We start from the raw sequence: 21483 nt of genomic DNA on the forward strand, positions 1-21483 counted from the left end.
TTTTCATTTATTTCTTAATTATTAAAACGCTACCAACATAACCTAAAAATAAATGTAACTACTTTTATCATGGTTTTTATCGCTGCAAGTACTTGGCTTTTTAAACTGGAACAACCACTTTTAATTTATAGTTATGACACAAGCATTATTTATTACTTCATAAATATTACTATTATCGTCATAATTTTTAACAAATCGATAAAAAATCCTTATCTCAAAATCAATAGAATTCTTTGTGTTTTTTCAAAGTGAAGAATGTTGTTAAAATATTGTGACTCGTCAGTACAAAAAACCTACTACTACAACACAGAAATCGAATACAAATTTCCATCGAGTTCTTTTTAAAGTTTTAAACAGAGATATCAAATAGTCGACTCTGAGTCATGTGTCGTCATCGCGATAGTAAATTCACATAGCGGCAGTCGGTTCATAAGTTTAGTTCGCGTGCACCGGTGAACGAGCGCGGTCAAACTTGTTGGCGCGTATCTGTAGTTATTTTCATTCAAGGCACTTCACTAGTGATAAGCCAGCAATCAACCCTTGAACGCTGAACGCGCAGCACGTTTCGAAATCGATTTTAAACTCGGCGTACTCGCAATCGGATTGTTCTGTCGGATATTTTATATTACAATTGTAAATTAAGGATTGACGAATGACTGAGGTGCCGTTACCGTTTCTCTGGGATCGAGAAAGAGGCGTAATGGAGACCTGTTACAAACTATACACATGGATCAACCACACATTACTCATGTTGTTGGTGCAGATGTTCTGGAAAGTTAGCCAAATATCGGACTATTTTACACAAAAGTAAGTACCCCATACCTACTTTATTGGCCAATGGTCACGTGTACATTATTTTCGTCTGCTTATTTAATTTTGTGTTTTTAATAAGTGCGTTGCCTTCAATATTTAGATTATACTAGATTATCTTTGAATTTGTAATTATTACGATAAAAAAACGAGATGTAAGAAGTTGAATTTAATTCATTGGAATATTCATTATTAATGAAGTTTTTATCGAATTCCAAGGCAATAAGAAATGTTTTGTTTTTTAATGTTGCAGTACTTCAATACTTTTTATCAAATAATTTAAATGATGTTGCCAGACTTGCCAGTTGACAATAATCTTTTGCACCTTTGTTTATTATGTAACGAAAATTCGTGTCGAATTTCACAAATATGTTTTGGTTGAATACCTAGAATATAATGCTAATGTATTAGGTGATGTTTTGTAGGAACATATTTATATGCTTATATTAAGATTATGCACAAAGAATGTTAAAACAAGTCGTGTGTTCTGAGTATTAAAAACTCGTTTGTGAACAAAATTCTTTAGAATGATAATAACGTTTCGATGTTAACAAATATGCCAAGTTTATAACGTGGGAGATTTATTTAATATATTTCATTGCATTATAATAAAATTGGTCCATTATATAATGGTACAATAAACTAATACTGTAAATACAGTTGTTTGAACGACAATCAAATCCAACGACCTCGTTCATACATTTTAAAAGTATTTTGTTCAAAACTCATGTTAATTATGTAGGTACGTAATATAAACAAACGTTAGTGAAGCAAAAGTAACAATTATGTTATCAGAGTTACCTCGTAAATACATTTTTAATTAGTCTTTCTCGGAATTCCCCTTTATGGAAGTCCCATTCGAATATCGATTTGTAAAAATAAAGTAATCTGAGGGAAATTCTACTAACATAACGGTAATGATACGTTTCCGATTCTAGTACAATACAACTTACAATTAACAATACAATAATTGCTGCTTGGAATATATATGCATATCATATGCAATTTAGTATTATATTATAACTAGGAAACATATTTTAGATTTTTTTTTTTAAGTGCTGTGATATCGAATTGGGAAGCAATCCTGTAATGATATGTATACAATGTGTCATTAAATAAATAAATAAATGAACATCGTCTATTCCTGAACAAAACAATACAGCTAAATAGTGACCTATTCTATTTATTTATATCGATTATAATACGAACCCAATTTATCGAAATTCGATTGAATCGAAAGTCGATAGTTGCTTTAATGGAATAAAACGGTTAAACGACTACGATTATGTTTTAATTCGATAGCGATAAAATGATAATTTGTTAGTAGAATTGTCGTCCTGGTTTTATAATTATATATTTGAGTAATCTCTATTCGAAAGTAATAGTTTTGAGTCAATCTATAATTAGATAGATATGAAAACATCAATTATTTTATTACCATTTTGAGCCAATAATTAGAAACTTATATGATCATAGCCAATAATTTTATATGTTTTGGAAGATTTTTTTATCGTAGTAACGGACCGTAAATATTTCTGGTGACAAATAGGACTGCTCAAGTCTCAACTGGTAAATATTTTAGAGATTAATCCACCTCGTCACTCTTGTGCGGTTTGACGGTTATATGGTTTGTTTACGATACGTGCAAGTTCCAGTTTTCCGTTTTTAGACGTTTTCCTTCATCGAAATTATATTTATAAGCACAATTTAAGTATGCACATGAAAATCTAACGGTGTCGGATTTGAACTTACGACTTACTGTTCAAATGATAATACCTATGTGTTCCATCCACTGGACCTTCTTGGCTTGGCTCCGATATTGCTGTAAAAGCTAGTTTTTATACAGTTTGGTTCATTATTTTGTAGTTGTCAATAACAGAGCTGCTTTGAGTGTTTCTATTTCGTTGTCGGAAACCGGTAATAATATTTTTAAATGACTGACGTCATTATTTTATTCTATGTCTTTTCCGATCTGTGTCTGCTATTTTGATGTATTTAGCAATATCGAATTATATTCCAAAAACAGTAATTTCTAGGTATTATAATTGTATTTATTTCACATTTTAATATTGATAACGTAAATAAATTCTCTGTGAATCATCTGTGGGTGATGAGATCATTTCCACATATATAAATTCATGTAAATAAATTTTGCTAACCCGAAGTCAATATTGATAAACACAAATGATTCCCACATATATACATTTAATCATCCGATGTTTGTTTCGTCCAGCAATGAACCAAACAATGTGTTGTTGTTATTTTAATTCATTTATCAATACAATCTTGTTTGATACATATTATTATTTTGTTACAAAACAAACATCATCGATTTGAAAGATTAATAGTAAATGTTTATTTATGAGAATGTTTAAATATTTATACACAATGACAAGAAAATAGGCGTTAATTTTGAATACCTATTGATGCTTTTCTTGCTACTAAGCTAGTGTGTATTGGAATTAAAGACTAATAGTTTATGATTTATACTTTCATCGTTAGCAAGTTGTATAATTCCCCTTAACATGGTTTCCCTGCCATGAAGCAGGGCCCGTCCCCATTCTCAGGGAATTAGCGTCTAGCTTGTCATCACTGCAAATTGTAGAGGGTTCGATGTGAGCAGGAATTTCGATGGAACTCTTTCTCCATGTTTTATCAGTACCGATATATGGGATAAATAATTAATTCATATTTATTTGTTTTTTTTTTAATTTTAAGAAAAGCATAACATATTAACTAGTTAGCTTGTCAAAATAGCAACATTTGACAGACCATTATTTAGGCGTGAAGCAGGTATGCTGTCAACGATGTCGACTTCATGTCGTTATATAACGTTGGTTATTAATTATTTTAATGAAATATTTGATTCAAAACTTCTTTCTATTGGTCGTAATCAATTTTCATTTCAAGCATATTATGATTTCGTTCAACATTGGACTAATTACAAAATAATTAAATAACTACTGACAAAAATTAAAAATCTTCATCATGACACATTAAGAACGCTTGCACAATAATTCTATGTTGTATCCTAATATAACCAATGAGTATCTTGTAGCTTCTCGGTAGAATCTGCTTTACCAAAAGTGATTACAAATATGAGCCTACTTGAAAAAAGAATATTATAACCTTGATTCCTACTCCGTGAGTGAAAAATGGACAAGCTGTACTGTCACAGTCGAGGTAGTCAATAGTGTGATATCGATATATATTTGTTTTTCACTACTTATACATAAAACTCGTATTTTATAAGATTCAATTCAACAGAACGAGCTATAAATAATAATATAATTTGCATTTCATAGATAATTTTTAAATACTGTCTAAAGCGTTATCGAAGGTTAAATATATTATAAGAAATATTTATGGTAATTGCAACAGAAACATGCATAGCATCGACGATCGAGCGTCATTCTCGACGGGAAATATTATTAATAATCCTTCCTAGAAACTGGTACTTGGCAGATCTGGTTTTAAACAATTATCTGAACCTGCCTAATATATTACAATATAAATTACACTTATAAACATGTATTGTACCATTAAATGTTAGTCTTTTTTTAATTTAGAAACGACTATATAAAATTCATTCTAACTTATATCTAACTTAAATATTATATCTAACTTCATATAGTCAGTATTTATTTATGATGTGAATTTCCTATGGTATACCACCAACTCAAAATATATTTTACCGCCAAACACCTACTTAATATTATTGTGTTCCGGTTTGAAGGGTGAGTGAGCCAGTATAACTACAGGCATGGGGGATATAACATATTAGGTGCCAAGGTTGGTAGCGTAATTTTGAAATGATCATTGTTTAATATTTCTCATAGCGCTAATATTTTGGAGCTGTGACCGCTCCCCGTGAAATCAACATTAGCCTTTATACAAAAAGACCAGTCTGTTAAATTTTGCTTTAGTAATTCAATTCATAACCTTTTAGTAAACGGCTTTAAGTCATGATAGTTCACTGATACAACCATGACATTTGCAATGGGGATACGATCCTCTCGCCGTTCTCTTGATATAGTTTCGTTTCAGTGGCATTTATAAAATTGGTTCAAATGCCTAATAAATATGAAAATAATTTTTATATATATCTTAAAATCATCATTATTTAATAACATCCGAGGAGAGGGTCTTGTGTGCTAAATCTAAGTATTGGTTACAATTGCACTGAATTTAATTAAAATTTGTAACTAAATTTCGAACTGAGACTCTTATACTGTAAAATATACCTATTGTACATTAACCGTTGGTATCGCTATTAGTTACCTATTCTACGTTCTATAAACATATCATTTGTAATGTTGTTTTCCGATTTTATGGTAGATTTTCTGCATGAACATAAGAGACATTTTAGATCTTATTCTTATGATAGCGCATTGACGGATTTAAGATTGGATTATACAATGCTACTGTTCAAAAGCAAAAATCCTTAATATAAATCCCTATGCAATGCTTGTCTCGAATAATTATCTATTAAATTAGCAGATAGTCATGTATTTTATTTTATTTACAGCTAATAAGGTATTATAGGGCGTTGTTCTAGTACTGCACTTTTTATGCTACGTCTGCTATCAACGATATCCAGTGTTACCATATATAAATACTTGTTTACTTTCATTGAGTGAAAGCCGCGCTGTAATAGACGCGATAGGCCCATTTTTGACTAAAGTAATAAATAAAGATGAACATTTTATGTAACTATATTGGTATTGGCTATTGATCCTCGATAATATTTCTCACGACACTGTAAAAAATCGACAACTAATAAAAAAAAGTCACACTACAAATGGTATTACAACAACAACAACAACAACAGCCTGTAAATTCCCACTGCTGGGCTAAAGGCCTCCTCTCCCTTTGAGGAGAAGGTTTCGAACATATTCTACCACGCTGTTCCAATGCGGGTTGGAAGAATACACATGTGGCAGAATTTCTATGAAATTTGTCACATGCAGGTTTCCTCACGATGTTTTCCTTCACCGCTGAGCACGGAATTATAAAGAAAAAAGTCGAGATGGCCCAGTGGCTAGAACGCGTGCATCTTAACCGATGATTGCGGGTTCAAATCCAGGCAATCACCGCTGATTCATGTGCTTAAATGGTATTATGTACTTATTTATTAAATAATTAGTAAAGAGTTGTATTTTGAGATTCGAAAGTTTTACTCTAAAAATATATCAACATTTAAATTTTATAAAGATAATTATTTTATCATAAAACATTGTATCTAAATCATTCACATGGCAACACTAGTGATTAGTGACAAAATATATAAGCTGATAACATTAAAGATAATGACAAATGCGTGCGCGCCAAAAATTAAAATTACGGAAACATTCAATTTGCTTCAAAAATAAACATTGTTACGATTGCATCGCGTTTATTTTCATGACAGTTCCTCCTAGCGGTGTGCAAATTTGAATTACTTCGTACACAATAATGTGATTTCATTTGATTTAAAAGTGGATAGCTTACCTGTAGATATTATACTTTTCAGTGTTTTAGTTTGAGCCTTTGTAAACGTAGATTTTATTGAAAGTATTAGTAATTTACCACTTTTTAATATCTGTAGGTTATCTCGTTTTTATGATAACACATAAATCAAATGAATAGCGAATATTGAGAAAGTTTGAAGTGAATGTGCATTCGATTTTATGCATCTTTGTTATTACCAGCATTGTCGTCACGTAAAATTATTATCCAAATTCAAATAAAACACAAAGATATCACGGTGAGTTCACTGACATTCACAGATTCATTATGATTATATTAAGTCTTTAATGGCTTCAAAGACTTGTTGTTATAAGGTTAAGAGACCTTATAAAGAGAGTAACAACGATAATAATTTACAAGTCCTTACAAATACGATAATTAAAAAAACTGGTATGACCGTGTATACACTGACCTAATATATTCTGCCAATAAAAAAAAAAAAAAAAGTGAATAAATGTAATCTATTAAACCGAAATTTTGAGAAGGTGACTTAGCTATTTCATGACTCGATATATTGTTTTTTTTTAGAAATAAGTATGTATGCCGAGTTATTGTTATGTTATAAGTAAACAACAACACTAATTACACAATAGCACGTGGTACAGGTCATGTACGCCGAATATTTCACGCGTTATATCCAAGTGTGGTTTCACCTTTTCGCGTTTGATTGCATCGTAATCAAAGCTATTATAGGCGCATTCGTCTAAAAATAACATGTGAGTCAGTATGTATGTTTGCGAACGAAGGTCTTTTGGCGGTAACTTCCGAGTTCATGATTAATGAGCTCAAAATGGCCTCAAGCTCAATAGACGAGAACTTTCTTTAAATAAATTTTAACGACTGACAGGAACTAAAAAATTAGCTTCCCAGGGACGCGCACATTTTTGTTCATTAGTCTGAATGCAACTGAAAAACGTTATCACATAAATGCCGATGCAGATTTAAAGATAACTTCGACGCATGATATGCCACGTGAGAACTTTTCACATGCCTTTTCCACTTCAATTAATGTTGAACAAAATTATATACATACATACTGACAACAAATTAGATTACCTGCCATAAACATTAGTAAGAATCATTGAAAATCCATACCTCTTCTCGGGCATGGGTACTATAAAGATCTAATATTCCTTGTGCTACTAATTAGACTGAATCACATATCCTTGAAATCGTAACAGCGATACATATTATTGACGTTTAGAGGTTGAGTACTAGAACCGTGGGTGGTACCCACACAAGTTTGCAAAAAGCCTCACATTCAAGTCAATATCAATTAAAAAAAAAAACAAAAAAAAGGATCGGTTTACGTTTTACTAATTATCCGTTTAATGATTATCTGAAAAGAGTATTTTATTAAAGTGGCAAATATATTTCTCACCTTTGTCTAATATTGATTAGCATTTTGGCATTCAATTTTATTGACACATAAATAATTAAGTTCCTATCATGTTTATTCAAAAAGGTAATACATACATGTATCATGTAGTTATTTTATTCGTTTCCGTGTTTTATCATCACTTAGCATTAAGTTGATTCGAGTGAAATAAACTGCATTACGATTAACGTTAACTTCCTGTTGGCCTAACGCGTACGTACTTACGCTTGAATACTTTAATCATATTATATTCTCACGGCCTTATTTATTAACGTTGTTTAACGGTTCTTTAATATTTTAAGATTATTTTTTCTGACATTATTGATTTGAAATTTAAAGTATATAACGACAGCCTGTAAAATTCCCACTACTGGGCTAAGGTCTCCTCTCCCTGTGAGGAGAAGGTTCGGAACATATTTCACCACGCTATTCCAATGCTGTTTGGTGGAGTACACATATGGCAGAATTTCCATGAAATTAGACACATACAGGTTTCCTCACGATGTTTTCTCTCACCACCGAGTACGAGGTGAAGTATATTCACAAATTAAGCACAATGAATATTCAGTGGTGCTTGCCGAGGTTTGAACCCGCAATCATCGATTAAGCGCGTTCTAACCACTGAGCCATCTTTGTTTTTTTAAATAGAAACGGGTTTTACTAATCAAACTCTTAAACTACAAGTACTACTTCTACTACTACAATAGTTTGTATATGGCGCCTCCTCTTCCTTTGAGAAAGGGTTGCTAATTCTGCCACGCTGCTCCAATGATCATTGACGTGACATTTTCATTGATTTTTTTTGACAATTTCATTGAAATTATATGATCTGCGGAAATTACGCATATTTACTTACAATGTATTACTTCATCTCCGAGCACAAAATAAATTATAAACGAGCACAAAATATATTATAAATTATGTAATGATAACGATAATTTAATTTTAATGCTTTGTAATTAGTTATTGCTATTGATTTAAATATAACGTTAATTTAACGGTATTGTTAACTGAAAGAAAAGGAGAACGGTCGAACTTGATGATAGATTTGAAGCGCAATTTAATCAAAGAGCTTGGCACTGATTTGAAAATACAAGTGTTGTAGTACAATCGTCAGTCATATTGATACATCGTCAATTGTCAGAAATATCTAAGTTTTTATTGAATTTCATTAAATAAGAATGTTTTGTGAAAATTACACAAATTAATGAATTATAAACATCATCAAAAAATAATCTTTAAAAATCAATTGTTCTTTATAATAGCCCATTGGATATCGTCCAAATGTCCTAGACGTTAATAGGATAGAGGTCAAGTTCAAAGCGATAGTTTCATGTAATGAAGTAGTGTTTATAGTTTGATGCCAATTATTCGCTTCACTGGTTACGTTAATCAACAACTGACTTGATAAAATACATTTAAAACTCATAAATGTTTCCTTTACTGGTTAATGTAGCATCGCTCACTCTAAACCACGGTTGATTTTCAATTATTTATGAACGCCAATGGCGTCTACATGGTAAGAATTGGTCTCATTAGGCTGCCTCGATGTCAAGCAACACCCACAAAGACATGTATGTCTACATCTATGTATACACGACATACACACACCAGGAAAAAAATACAATAACGTGCACAATGAAACGCATCTTAGAGCCGGTGGTGAGGATAAATAGAGGCGATGTTAAGGAGGACTGAAAATATTGGACAACAAACGTAAACGTAGTAATACCTACACTTTAGCTTCCAAATCTAAAACAATTTTTGCCACTCAAATATATGTACCATTAACTATGTGTACATTCCAACTTTTAAATTCACAATCATAGAATTTTATTCGATGTGTTTTATACTCTCAGACATCATATGTATTATTCGTTCCATTTGGCACTCGCCTTGTTTTCATAATTTCTCTGTTTATTTGTACGGTTAAATGTAGGTCTTCGGAGCCATCTTGAAAATTACTAAGCGATTCCATTGAGACAATAGAGAGGTATTTCAATAAATTCCACATTTACAATTGAGGAACACCGTATCGATAGCATATTAAAAAAAATGATATAATGATGTTCTACAATTTATGTTATTTATTTAACAAAATTTTCAGCTAAATCAACAGTACTTAATTATTTATTTATCTCTATTTTCATTCGTAATACCAGCTGTTAATTTTTGCATGTCCATCTATATATTTTTTTTACCTCATAGATATTCACATCTTCTTATATGTATACGATGTCATATAATTATAACATTGTACAATTTGTTGTAAGACGTATTTTGATTCGTTTTACGAACGATTATTATTGTTAGATAAATAAAATGAAACTTATTTTTAAGAAATTAACAGGGACATCAGAGCCTTCGCCAATCCTTTACATTTATTTTACTGGTGACTATCTTTCTCATCTTCTCCTCGTGAATTGCTTACTTTCCACTATTTGAGTTTTTGAAGCGCTAAGTGCTGATTGTCATGGGAAAACTGATTTCCATTCTTCATATTAACTGATGTCCATAGGATACATACATTTACATAGCGTGTGTTATACATACTCAATATTATAGCAGTGAAATACAATGTGCTGTATAGTACTGCTCTTTATACAGAATATCACGTCATTTTCGTGTTTTTTATCTTTTTTTGTTCCTCGAATTAATCGAAAAACTTGTGACAGGCTTAACCTCAAGGGGTTTGCTTAAGGTTGTTGAGCTGTAAGTTTATGAGAACCTATTTAAAACTTGGTTACAATAATGTACACCGCCTTGATCTAAATGTAAGTCTCAGCCGTATTGCCGCCTATTTTTATAGATCTAATTGTGTTAATATAGTTTTGTAATATTCTTCTGTGACATCGTTACAAAAATAGCATCCTAATTAGCTCACTATTGTGTAATATGTGAGATAGGTCTATATACCATTTGTAATTTTCTTACACTCACTCACTTCAAATTTTTTGCTCGTCCTTAAAAACAAATAAAAAAAAAATCTAGTAATATGTATGTAGGTAGGTTATCTTGTCTGTAGAACAAGCTTAGCAAAAAAATGCAATGTCATAGAAACAATTAAAAAGAAGTGGTTTCAATTTATCTTGTTAAATTGACTTAACCAATCTAACGAACATTGTAAGTCGAATAAAACTGTAATAATAGGCAACACATACATAACAAAAGGAAAATGTGATAAAACAATACTAATATATGATAAATAAAATAATATACATGATAAAGCGAAGACTATATCTCGTCGCTTGAAATAGATTGCGAAATCAGGTATACGGATATTTGAAAAAAACAATAGTATTGACTTAAATAAAAATGAACTTTGATTTACATTAGTTTTATAAAATATAAAGTAACAGTCTTTAATGATACCACATTATTAATTATTATTACGATTTACATTAATTTTAAAGACTTGATAAAATGAGTAATCTCCATAATTACCTACCTCTTCGGTACTCGGTACAATCTAGTACTAGGAAAATATAAAAAAATAACCGAACAGATAGTATCGCAAGGACAATGTGATATATACTTGAAAGACAGTCTATTGTAAATTAATCAGTAGGTAAGGGAACTATATATATAATAATCTAACATATGTATAGATTAGCGTTGCAGTCGGTTTCCTTATTAATTAGTCTTTTTCCAATTAAATTATTAATCCAATTTATTTATTGGAAAGAGAGGAAGCGATTGTTTCGATACACTTCAACTCTAGATATGTTATGTTTAATAGATAACGCTTATTGCTCAATGTAAGATTATATAAATTAGATGTAATAAAATTGTGGAGACAGTCCATTGTCTATTTGGCAATGTAGGCAACTGCATTTACCTCTAGCCGGACTAAAAATTAGGAGATGAGATTCTAAAAGACGTTTGTTAAATAGTAAACTCACATTCTAATTAATAATAATATATTTTTCGATGTGAGGAATAATGAATATTTCTTACAGAGAAAATGTTAATGATCGGTGGTAAACACTTATTAACAACCAAAATATTTAAATATATAATGTTTTCACCGAACATTATTATATTTTGTAATAATCGTAGAAACATATAGCTAACGTGTTCTTTGAGGCACGACGCCGAGATACAATATAATATAACATAATATATATTATATAACATGTTATGATGTTTCGAATCGAAGAAAGTTTTAATATATTTTAGTAGGTTTTTTTATTACACATATTATGATCTAATTTTTCTGTTTCACATATTAAAGTATTTTTTTTAATAAGACTATATTGATAAAATGTATTATTACTCCTAATTAAATCTTATTTAGAATAAAAAAAAAATTTTTGGTATATACTGGTTTTTTCAATATTACAGAGCATAAACGCGTGCCTTTGCAACTTTATTGCAGTATAATGTTATGTTTAAAATGATATCATTATTTAAGATACGGATTAATTCTGCCTGATAAAATAAAACTCGACATAATTTATCAACATTTTTTTCCATTTACTAAACACAACCCAAACAATACACTATCACGATAATTCTGTAAATTTTCTTATAATATATTAACATGAATAGGCAATTGCCTAATCACCCATGCCCTCTATTTGGGCTTACATAGTGATATATAACTCTATCAATCTCTTATAACTTATATAATGAGTACGTTTAATTTAGATCGAGTTGCGAAATTTTATATATAATATATTTCATTACATAAATGAAGTCAAGTCATTATCTGATATTTGACGTGATATTTGGAAGCACTACAACTTTGCTTCCGTGAATTCATGAGCAAATCTTGCCTTCTCGGAGAGCCGTGCAATGAGCATCGGACAGTGGTACTATGCAATGATGTTCTAGTAAACAGATATGTCATTAACGCGCAAAAAGTGAAGACTAGAAAACGTCCTAATTGGGACGTTTGCCTTTAGTCGTTTTACGTAGTAATACGTTATAATACATCATAATTACGTAGTAATATGTTTTGCGTAATTAAAACATCTAGTTATCCCTTTTACTTATTGTTTTTATCAAGCTATCTTTTTTACTTGTAACGAAATATAAAATAAACGGTCCCCGGCGCGGCACACTTTTTTCTGTTGTTTAGTATGGGTATAACATATCTGTTTATTAGAATATCATTGGGTACTATGTATATGTATTTTTTTCTCGGATCCATAATAAGTACCATAGACTATACAAGGTCTCGACCAATTATATCGCGTCAATACAATCTCCAATGAAATGAGTGTAAACAAACTTCACTTATAGTTGGAACAGGACAGGACTGATAGAAAACAAAATTATACACTCCACAAGATTTTGGCCACATGTTATGTAATATTTTACAAATGTGTTTTGTCATTATGAAGTATTTATTACGCTATAGCGTTTGTGAACGTTCTACTATGGGAGTTAGTTTTAATGACCCATGTGTCAACGATTACACTAGCTCGTGAATTATTCATGTTTGTACAAATGAGACATACTAGGTACTTTACAGTAAACGGCCAATGTAACAATGTACAACTAATAAATTTATCTTTTTAATCCATCGTTTCAAAACCTTTTATTATTAACATATAATGATTTGTTTCGAAGCATTTGTTATGAAATATATTTCAAATGTTTGTTTATCATCCGTCAACAAGGGCGAGATTTTCCAGATAAAGAATTGATAGATTTGCTGAGAAGGAATTTCTGTGTTGTTCAATATTTTCTGTTATTCATTCGATATATATGTTTTTATCTCTATACATTTTTGTTGATAAAATTAATGAAACAATTTATCAAGTATTTTAAAATAAATTTAATTGGATAATCTTAATTGTCAAATACTAGGTTATTGCTTTATTATGTTAACACAAACGATGTGTGTGTATGTGTGTGTGTGTGAAGAAGAAATTAGAATGGGAATAAGGTAATCAAAACAAAAACTTCACTACACATTTAAAGGTAGAAATGACATGAAACAAATGGACCTAACATCCGCGGATGCCGTCATCGAAATAATTGTTATAAGGAAATATGTATCTTAGTACTCATTACTCACAAATAACGTATTCCTTATTAGTAATAATACAAAAAAAAACATACTGTTGTAAAATGTCTACAAGTATACTCTTTACAAGCGGCGACAAGATACGTCTGGTTCTAGACTCTTATCTAATAGTTTTTGAGATAAGGTAGAGATAAAAATGTCAATTTAATTATGTCATATTGAATGTATAGTTCTGAGCCTTTGTCTGTTTAGTTACCCTTTTACTTAAAAATAAAGAATAATACCTACTTGTACTTATATCAGTTGCAACTGACATTTGTCTTTGACACTTTCTCTTCTCTATGATTGTTAAGGTATAAAAGCCACAAAGAAAAAAAGATTTATTAAGGTTATGTTGACCTTCAAGTGTAAATAAAAGTTATCACGAAATACTCTTTACTTTCAATAGGTAATTCAGTTTTCCCGCAGTAAATTTCTAATAGATTGATTGAGATCGTTTAGAATGGTAGTTATTATGGTTTATACCACATATCTTGACGACTATAGTATGTCTAAATCAATGTATGTGACCTTGCTTTGCTATACTATAACGCAAAAAGTTTTTTTTGGATCCTTATATTAAGGCGTTCAAACAAATAAACTCTTCAGCTTTATAATTATCATTATTATTGGATGGACTTCTTTACATGTTAAAGAGATACTTGTATTTAATTTTTACTATAATATAAATTATTTGATGTTATTACATTTGAATAGCCAATGATGTAATTTATCCCAGGGGTAATGTGATGATGTCACATGGTATGGACTTGAGTCTTCAGAATAAATTAAAATACTATTGCCACTGTATAAAAATATACCTCTTTTATACTCACTGACATATATTCGTAGACACTAATATGACCTATTTACAACAACAACAATATGTACAACCTTTTAACTTCCCACTGCTGGGCTAAGGCTTCGTCTGCCTTTTAAGAAGAATCTTAGAAGCAAAATTTCGTTTCAATTAGGCACATGAAAATTCAGTGGTGCTTGCCTTGGTTTGAACCCGCAGTCATCGTCTAAGTTGTACGCGTTTTAACCACTGGGCCTTCTAAGCTAATTTACACAGAGTATTGAATCACTTACATAATTAACGTGGTTATTAACATAGACACTTTCCGTCTCTCATTATCATAGAGCAAATAATGAAAATTAATGTTAAAAGATCGAATGAGCTAATTCGAATGTAACTCGATTCTAGTAATCAAAACCGTAAGCATGATAACAATATCCGGAAAATTCCTTCGTTACCTCGAAAATAATTTAATCAATGAATAGGCATTGCTTGTAATATTATTTATGTAATTGTTTGTAATCATTTCCTATTATAATAAAAACAATTTTATACTTTATGTCGGTAAGTATGAATATATATTTCCTTTGCTTTAAAATGGAGAAACAAAAAAAAAGTTTTTACAGTACGGTTTTTCATTCTTTTTGTTTAATTTCCTTACAATAAATATTTATTAATCATTCAAAATATTCTAGTTCGAGAATAAATATTTTAAGATCATTTTGATAGTTCATGTTCTGTTTTATGTCGGTAACATTTCTCCTGTATTATTTGTTTGTAATTCTGCTAGGTCACGGAACACTCATTTCCTTGAATCTATGGCCATCAAACTATGACGTAGTAATCATGAGCGCTCGACTTTTAGATACGAGTTATTGAGGCACGACTAGTGATGTTTTATTTGGACTAAAATGCGACTCCTCAATTCATTTGGCTAATATTTTTAAATTGCGAACGAAAATTATATACATCAAACATTATTTATAAAGTATATACATAGTAATACACTATTTATTTATAGCATACTTTAATTAAACAACAAAAAGGTATGTAGAAGTCATATTGCTTAAAGGAGGAAATATCTAATAGTTTTGTTAAGACTTGAGAAACAATGTCTAAATATTATATCATCAATTTATAAAATTAATACTTTTATATCTTTCTTTACTATGAAACATAATACAATGCACTTAATAAAATGATATTACCTACGTTCTATTTATTGTACTTATATTAAAATAAATGGCTATTATACATTATTACAAGAGGTATCGTTCGAATTTGTTATTGATTAAATTCGTATATTTATTATAAATAAAGTTGATTACAAAAAATATAAACGGTAGGTACGCCTGAAGGTAATTCCCTTGATAATGATAGCTGTAATCATTCAAGAACACGCTGAAACGCGATTTTATTAGTTCCATCAGCCTCAATATAATACCGATTATTTTACTTAACAGTGCATACCTCTTTAATTGATTCTATTTAATTAGTAAAGTTATGAATGTCCCAGTCATAAGATGAGTGTGCTCATACGTACTCAGTATTATCGTTATATATATATATATATATATATATATATATATATATATATATATATATATATATATATATATATATATATGTCAAAAATTGGACTTGGAAAACAAACTCAAATACCTCATGTGATGAGGATTACCATAGAAGTATCATTACCATTACATAGTATAAAATAAAGTAGCTTACCGCTGTCTCATGTATGCTTAGATCTTTAAAATTACGCAACGGCTTTTGACGTGCTTTTTAATAGATAGAGTGACTCGAGATGAAGCTTTTTGTACAATATGTATATTTAGTATAAGCATTGCACTGTCAGCCTATTTGATTGTAATTGCTAATTGCAGTTCCACAACTACTCTCATCGATGGATTTGTAGATCAAAATCAAAATAAAACTTATTTTAGTAGGTACGTTCTTAATACACCATTTGAGTCAATTTACTTACTAGATTGTAACTTATACATTAAGAATGTTAATAAACTAACATATGTGACACTTAATTAATGGGTTAAATCGGATGAAATAAACCTCGTATCTTATAAGGTATTCTCAAAATACTTTATAGAGATAGTCCGGTGTTCCGGACGCACTCGGGACGTCTATCAAACTGAGACAAATCCGGGAAGTCATATGTATAGTATATGTAGAGTAGTCGGATGGTCGCTCTATCGCTATCACTGTTAATAATGTCTGACTAGAATATTTTCATATTCTATATATTCTTATTGACATAGCCGTGAATTATTTTTCCTTTCTATATTTATTGAAAGTACCCGAGTATGCAGTCGAGACATTATTGGTTAATAGGCATTTAAATGGGTTCAAAACAATAAACAAATTGATTTTTAATTGGTTCATCACGATGCTTAGTGTTAATTATATGGAATTTTATAGACGTGATTTAATTATATGTATGTGTAAAGTAATTAAATGATACGTTTCATAGGTATTCATCATAAAACACTGAATACAAATAGAAATAAAAGTAAAATCGTGTGTCGCTAATGGATGAAAGATAATGGAATAGGTTAATTGTTATCAACGGCATAGACAACGACACTCATATTATTTATTCCAATATACAACCTTTTTATACTTACTTTTATTTACTATCATTTACTTTTCAATATGCTTCAAATATTTGTTTTAGCTTCATCGGCATAGACTAATATTGAGGTACTAGCAATATATGCCAACGAAACCATGATACTGCCATAACAAAAACATATAATTAAATACATAATGTAAAGTAAACTACGTTCGGGCTTTATAAAGCTAGGTAGCATAAAACCTTATTTGATATAGAATCAATACACTTAAGTACGAATTCGTTGTCAATCGATCTACAACCGATTTTTAAAGAAACATAACACAGCGCGATTTTGTTTTTTTTTTTTTTAATAGAGCTTATAAAAAGTATTTATATTTCATACGCCCCTGTTCCTTTTATTTCTAAGCTGTGTTACCATCCTAAAAATATCGTACGCACACAAACGTACCTCAAATTTTGTTAAACTAATTACTAACAGTTTTAATACAGATAATTAAGAAATGTTATCATAATACTGAAAGTTATTAACATCATTAACTGTACACTCGTAATAACGTTCCTAGTTCGCTTTTTATCTTAATGAGTTGATGAAGTTAAATAGCGTCTAAATTATATTGGAAATTACACATCGGGACTTAATTAGAGGAAACTTTATTATGAATCATTAATATATTACTAAAATAATTTCGAAAGTAATTAACATCAAATTAAAAACAATTATAAATAGTTACAAATTATATAAAAAATTATGTATGTTTTGTTTACTTTAAAAGTTACGTGGCCCACTGGTTAGAACGCGTGTATCTTAACCGATGATTGCGGGTTCAAATCCAGGCAAACACCACTATATATATGTATGTGCTTAATTTGTGTTTATAATTCATCTCGTGCTCGGCGGTGAAGGAAAACATCGCGAGGAAACCTGCATGGGACTAATTTCATCGAAATTCTGCCACATGTGCATTCCACCAACCCGCATTGGAACTGCGTTGTGGAATGTGTTTCAAACCCTCTCCTTAATGGAAGAGGAGGCCTTATCTTTTTTACTTTAAAAGTTACGTATTAGTTTAACGATATAGATAGTAGATTATGTAACATCATTCATACTTATTGTACAATAGTAAAAAAAGATAATTTAATAGGAAACATTCTATAAAATATTTGTAATAATAATATAAATTAGCCTTAAGTTATATTGGTGCAATGGACTATAAAAGGAAATCAATTTTGATCTTATATTTATTAACCTAAAATATACTGAATATTTACGTAAGAAATTATTTTACGCAATCTAATACAAAGGAAAAATACAAGAACGCCTAACCTCATCTGCAAACAATTATATTAGTTTGTTTTGTTAAACATTTGCACGTGACGCCTTGTGATTTGTATTTGCTGAAATGTCTGTGTTTGACTTGTTATTTATATTTAAACATATTATATTTATTAACTTAATTATAAGAATAGATTCCTTTTTCAATTGTTATGAGGAAAGTTCTCAAATATACAAATTGTTCATTTTTATTTAATATTAATAGAAATTAAGCTTTTAATTTGAATATCGAACTACTACTACTAACATGGCATAGATAACTAAAAAGGCACAGATTAATAAAGTATATTTGAGATTATTAGAAACTATCATGGTTCATGAGGTGATACGATTACGACAAATTAATTAAACGTATCTTCATCAAAGTGGCGTCTGGGTGCTTATTATTAAATGGTATTCGTGTAATCTATTATATTAAACAGATCTATTGATGTTGTCTTAGATTTTCGCGATTATTACACATTGAAATAAAACTAGTTTTCACGGATTTACCTAATTGTAGAGATTTACGGATAGAGTCTACCCGTGACCACGAACGCTGTAAAGTGCTCGAAACGTCGAGATGATAAAAATAATTAATATACGCGACTTAAATTCGTTAAAACTAGTTTTATTTCAATAGATCTATTAATTTTATATGGAATATAATTATGTATTGGTTTCACTATAAACCTACATATAGTAATAATATTCAAATCCAAACTTGATAATACATTTTACATTTCTTTGAAATATAATTTAAGTGTCAAAGCAAAATAAATTATTTGCGAAAAAAGTTGAGAAAAATCGATTGTTTTCTTCATGCGTTTTGTATTTGGAAAAGATATGTACCTTGATTAACCAACCCGCATTGGAACAGCGTGGTGGAATATATTCCAAACCTTCTCCATAAAAAGGGAGAGGAGGCCTTAGCCCAGCATTGGGAAATTTACAGATTGTTGTTGTCAACAAATTTGTCCGTCCTTCCGTTAATAAAGAACCTTTTTCCCTTGCTTAAAAAATTACCTACTAATCTGTCTGAACTTGTAATCTGGAACAATCCCACCTCGGTTAAATTAAATTTTAAATTAGAGCTTGGAACGCTTAAATTTTCAAAAAAAAGACAGTAAACATAATCTGTTATAGTTTTATTCAATCCCTTGTAAAGTAAAGTAACAGCTTGTAAATTTCCCACTGCTGAGATAAGGCCTCCTCTTCCATTAAGGAGAGAGTTTGGAACATATTTCACCACGCTGTTCTAATGCGGGTTGGTGGAAATCCCTTTAAATATTATTTATATTTAAAGAACCTTAACAAAGCTACGCATGTACCCAAGTATATAATGTGTCTATGTATTGGTTTAAAATATGTTTTTAACGAAATATTTTTCTTGTTTTCAGGTCTGTTGAAGACAATGATGCAAAAACTTCATTCATGTTCCCACCGCTATCAAAGGAATCAAAATTCAGAAGACACATCAGATCGATGTCAGATGTCCAAAGCAGTACACCGTACCGCCTCACTTTTAGATCAAGAAAAGGTGTTCATCCCACTCTTACATATGACTCAGACACGCGTGCGAAGAAGATAACATCCTACAATCGCCGTCGGCTTCAAGATTCCTCGGACTCGAGCGATTACTTTGAAGCCCCAAAGCAATTAAGCATAGAACACAACATCATGAAACACTCAGACTCAATGAGGATTCTCTGATTTTATTAAGATCTGAACGAATGAAGGAGGCTGAATAATCTAGTTCAATGCTAGTTTTTGTCTTTGACCGTGTTACAAAATGTAACACGTACTAATGGACTGTGCAATTCTAGTAAACACGATCCCATCCTGATCGGTAGATTTAGTGATTTATGAGACTGTGATTCACATAGAATGTTAATTGCTATTTATAAACTAAAGCCTAAAATAAAAAAAGTGATGTAGGTTATAAGATACTTTAAGCTGTGCATCTAGTAAATCTAGGTTAAACGACCATTATAGACCTATGAAATAATATTTTTATAATATTTTAAGTGTTAATTTAATTATTATTTACTATTAAGCATTTTTGTGCCACCTTTTTATGATTTTAATGATGACGTTGTATAAAATGTTAATAATAATTGATGTTCTTTAAAATTTTTAACGAAAAATATAAAGACAACATGTGAGTTATATTTAACATTAAAATATATTGGTATACCAAAATATGTTTCGCATTTTAAAAATTAAAAATGAAACTCTTAATATTTATTGAGATTTTTTGTAAAACTTAATTAAATTAAAAAAGCATCAGGTCTTAACCGAAAAATGGCATTAGATTTGTATATTTTGAATGTCAAATTAATGTTTTACAAATAAATTATGTTCAAAACCCAAAGATTATGCAATTTTTATTTCTAAAATTATCACCCCATTTCTTTAAAAATAATTTTAGGTCAATTACATGTACAATTAAAAGCCTTGCTACCTGGTCACCTTCAACTTCTATTTGTAATAATTTTAATTAATAAGCTTTGTAATCAATTGTTTCACCATTTTACAAAATAGCAACATTCAACCAACAATCTGCATACCTATTATTTAACTGAACATTTTCATTTCATAGAATACTTTAGATTGATATAAAAATAAAAGCATTCAAATATATCGGTTAGGTTAGAAGTCGAAATAAAATTTTGTATTTGGTAGAATACATTTTTAGTAAATAAAGTTTCTACCCATATTGTAGCGTTAAAATAGATATTTTTAATGTTGTTAGGCCGCTGATTGATCATCGCCACATGAAAAAAGACTAGACTGTTAATTCTATAGCTAATAAAGCTCGTCCCATTTCACGTATACACATGGCCCAAGTTCATTTCGTTTAATACTTTATGTATTATTTAATATATTAATAAAATATTCTATTTTCTTTTCTTTGTTTAGAAAATTGTTTTCAGCGCCATCTGTTTTATAGAATATAAACTGGAAGCGGACTAGTTGTTACAACGAGGTGTTGTTTCTTCGTCTAGTACTAATCTAATCTGGTAGGTGGCTCTGCTACTCGAAATTACTTAAAAAATATTCTGAC

The 21483-nt window shown here is 30.1% G+C and overlaps 1 protein-coding gene across 1 annotated transcript; it reads left to right on the plus strand.

Annotated features, from left to right (window-relative positions):
- Positions 1-431: 431 nt before the first annotated feature.
- Positions 432-20792, plus strand: LOC124536326. The gene is made up of 2 exons (XM_047112850.1): positions 432-807; positions 19817-20792. Exons 1-2 carry the CDS (start codon positions 653-655, stop codon positions 20127-20129), a joined length of 468 nt encoding a protein of 155 aa, XP_046968806.1. The 5' UTR covers positions 432-652; the 3' UTR covers positions 20130-20792.
- The last annotated feature ends 691 nt before the right edge of the window (positions 20793-21483 follow it).

This window comes from Vanessa cardui, chromosome 16 (assembly GCF_905220365.1).
Source record: "Vanessa cardui chromosome 16, ilVanCard2.1, whole genome shotgun sequence".
Classification (NCBI taxonomy): Eukaryota; Metazoa; Arthropoda; class Insecta; order Lepidoptera; family Nymphalidae; genus Vanessa; species Vanessa cardui.

Bases quoted from the DNA above. Each gene is read 5' to 3' on its own strand.
- LOC124536326 (XM_047112850.1), top strand. From the start codon at position 653: ATGACTGAGGTGCCGTTACCGTTTCTCTGGGATCGAGAAAGAGGCGTA. The intron at 808-19,816 runs GTAAGTACCCCA...TCTTGTTTTCAG, and splicing joins TCGGACTATTTTACACAAAA to GTCTGTTGAAGACAATGATG.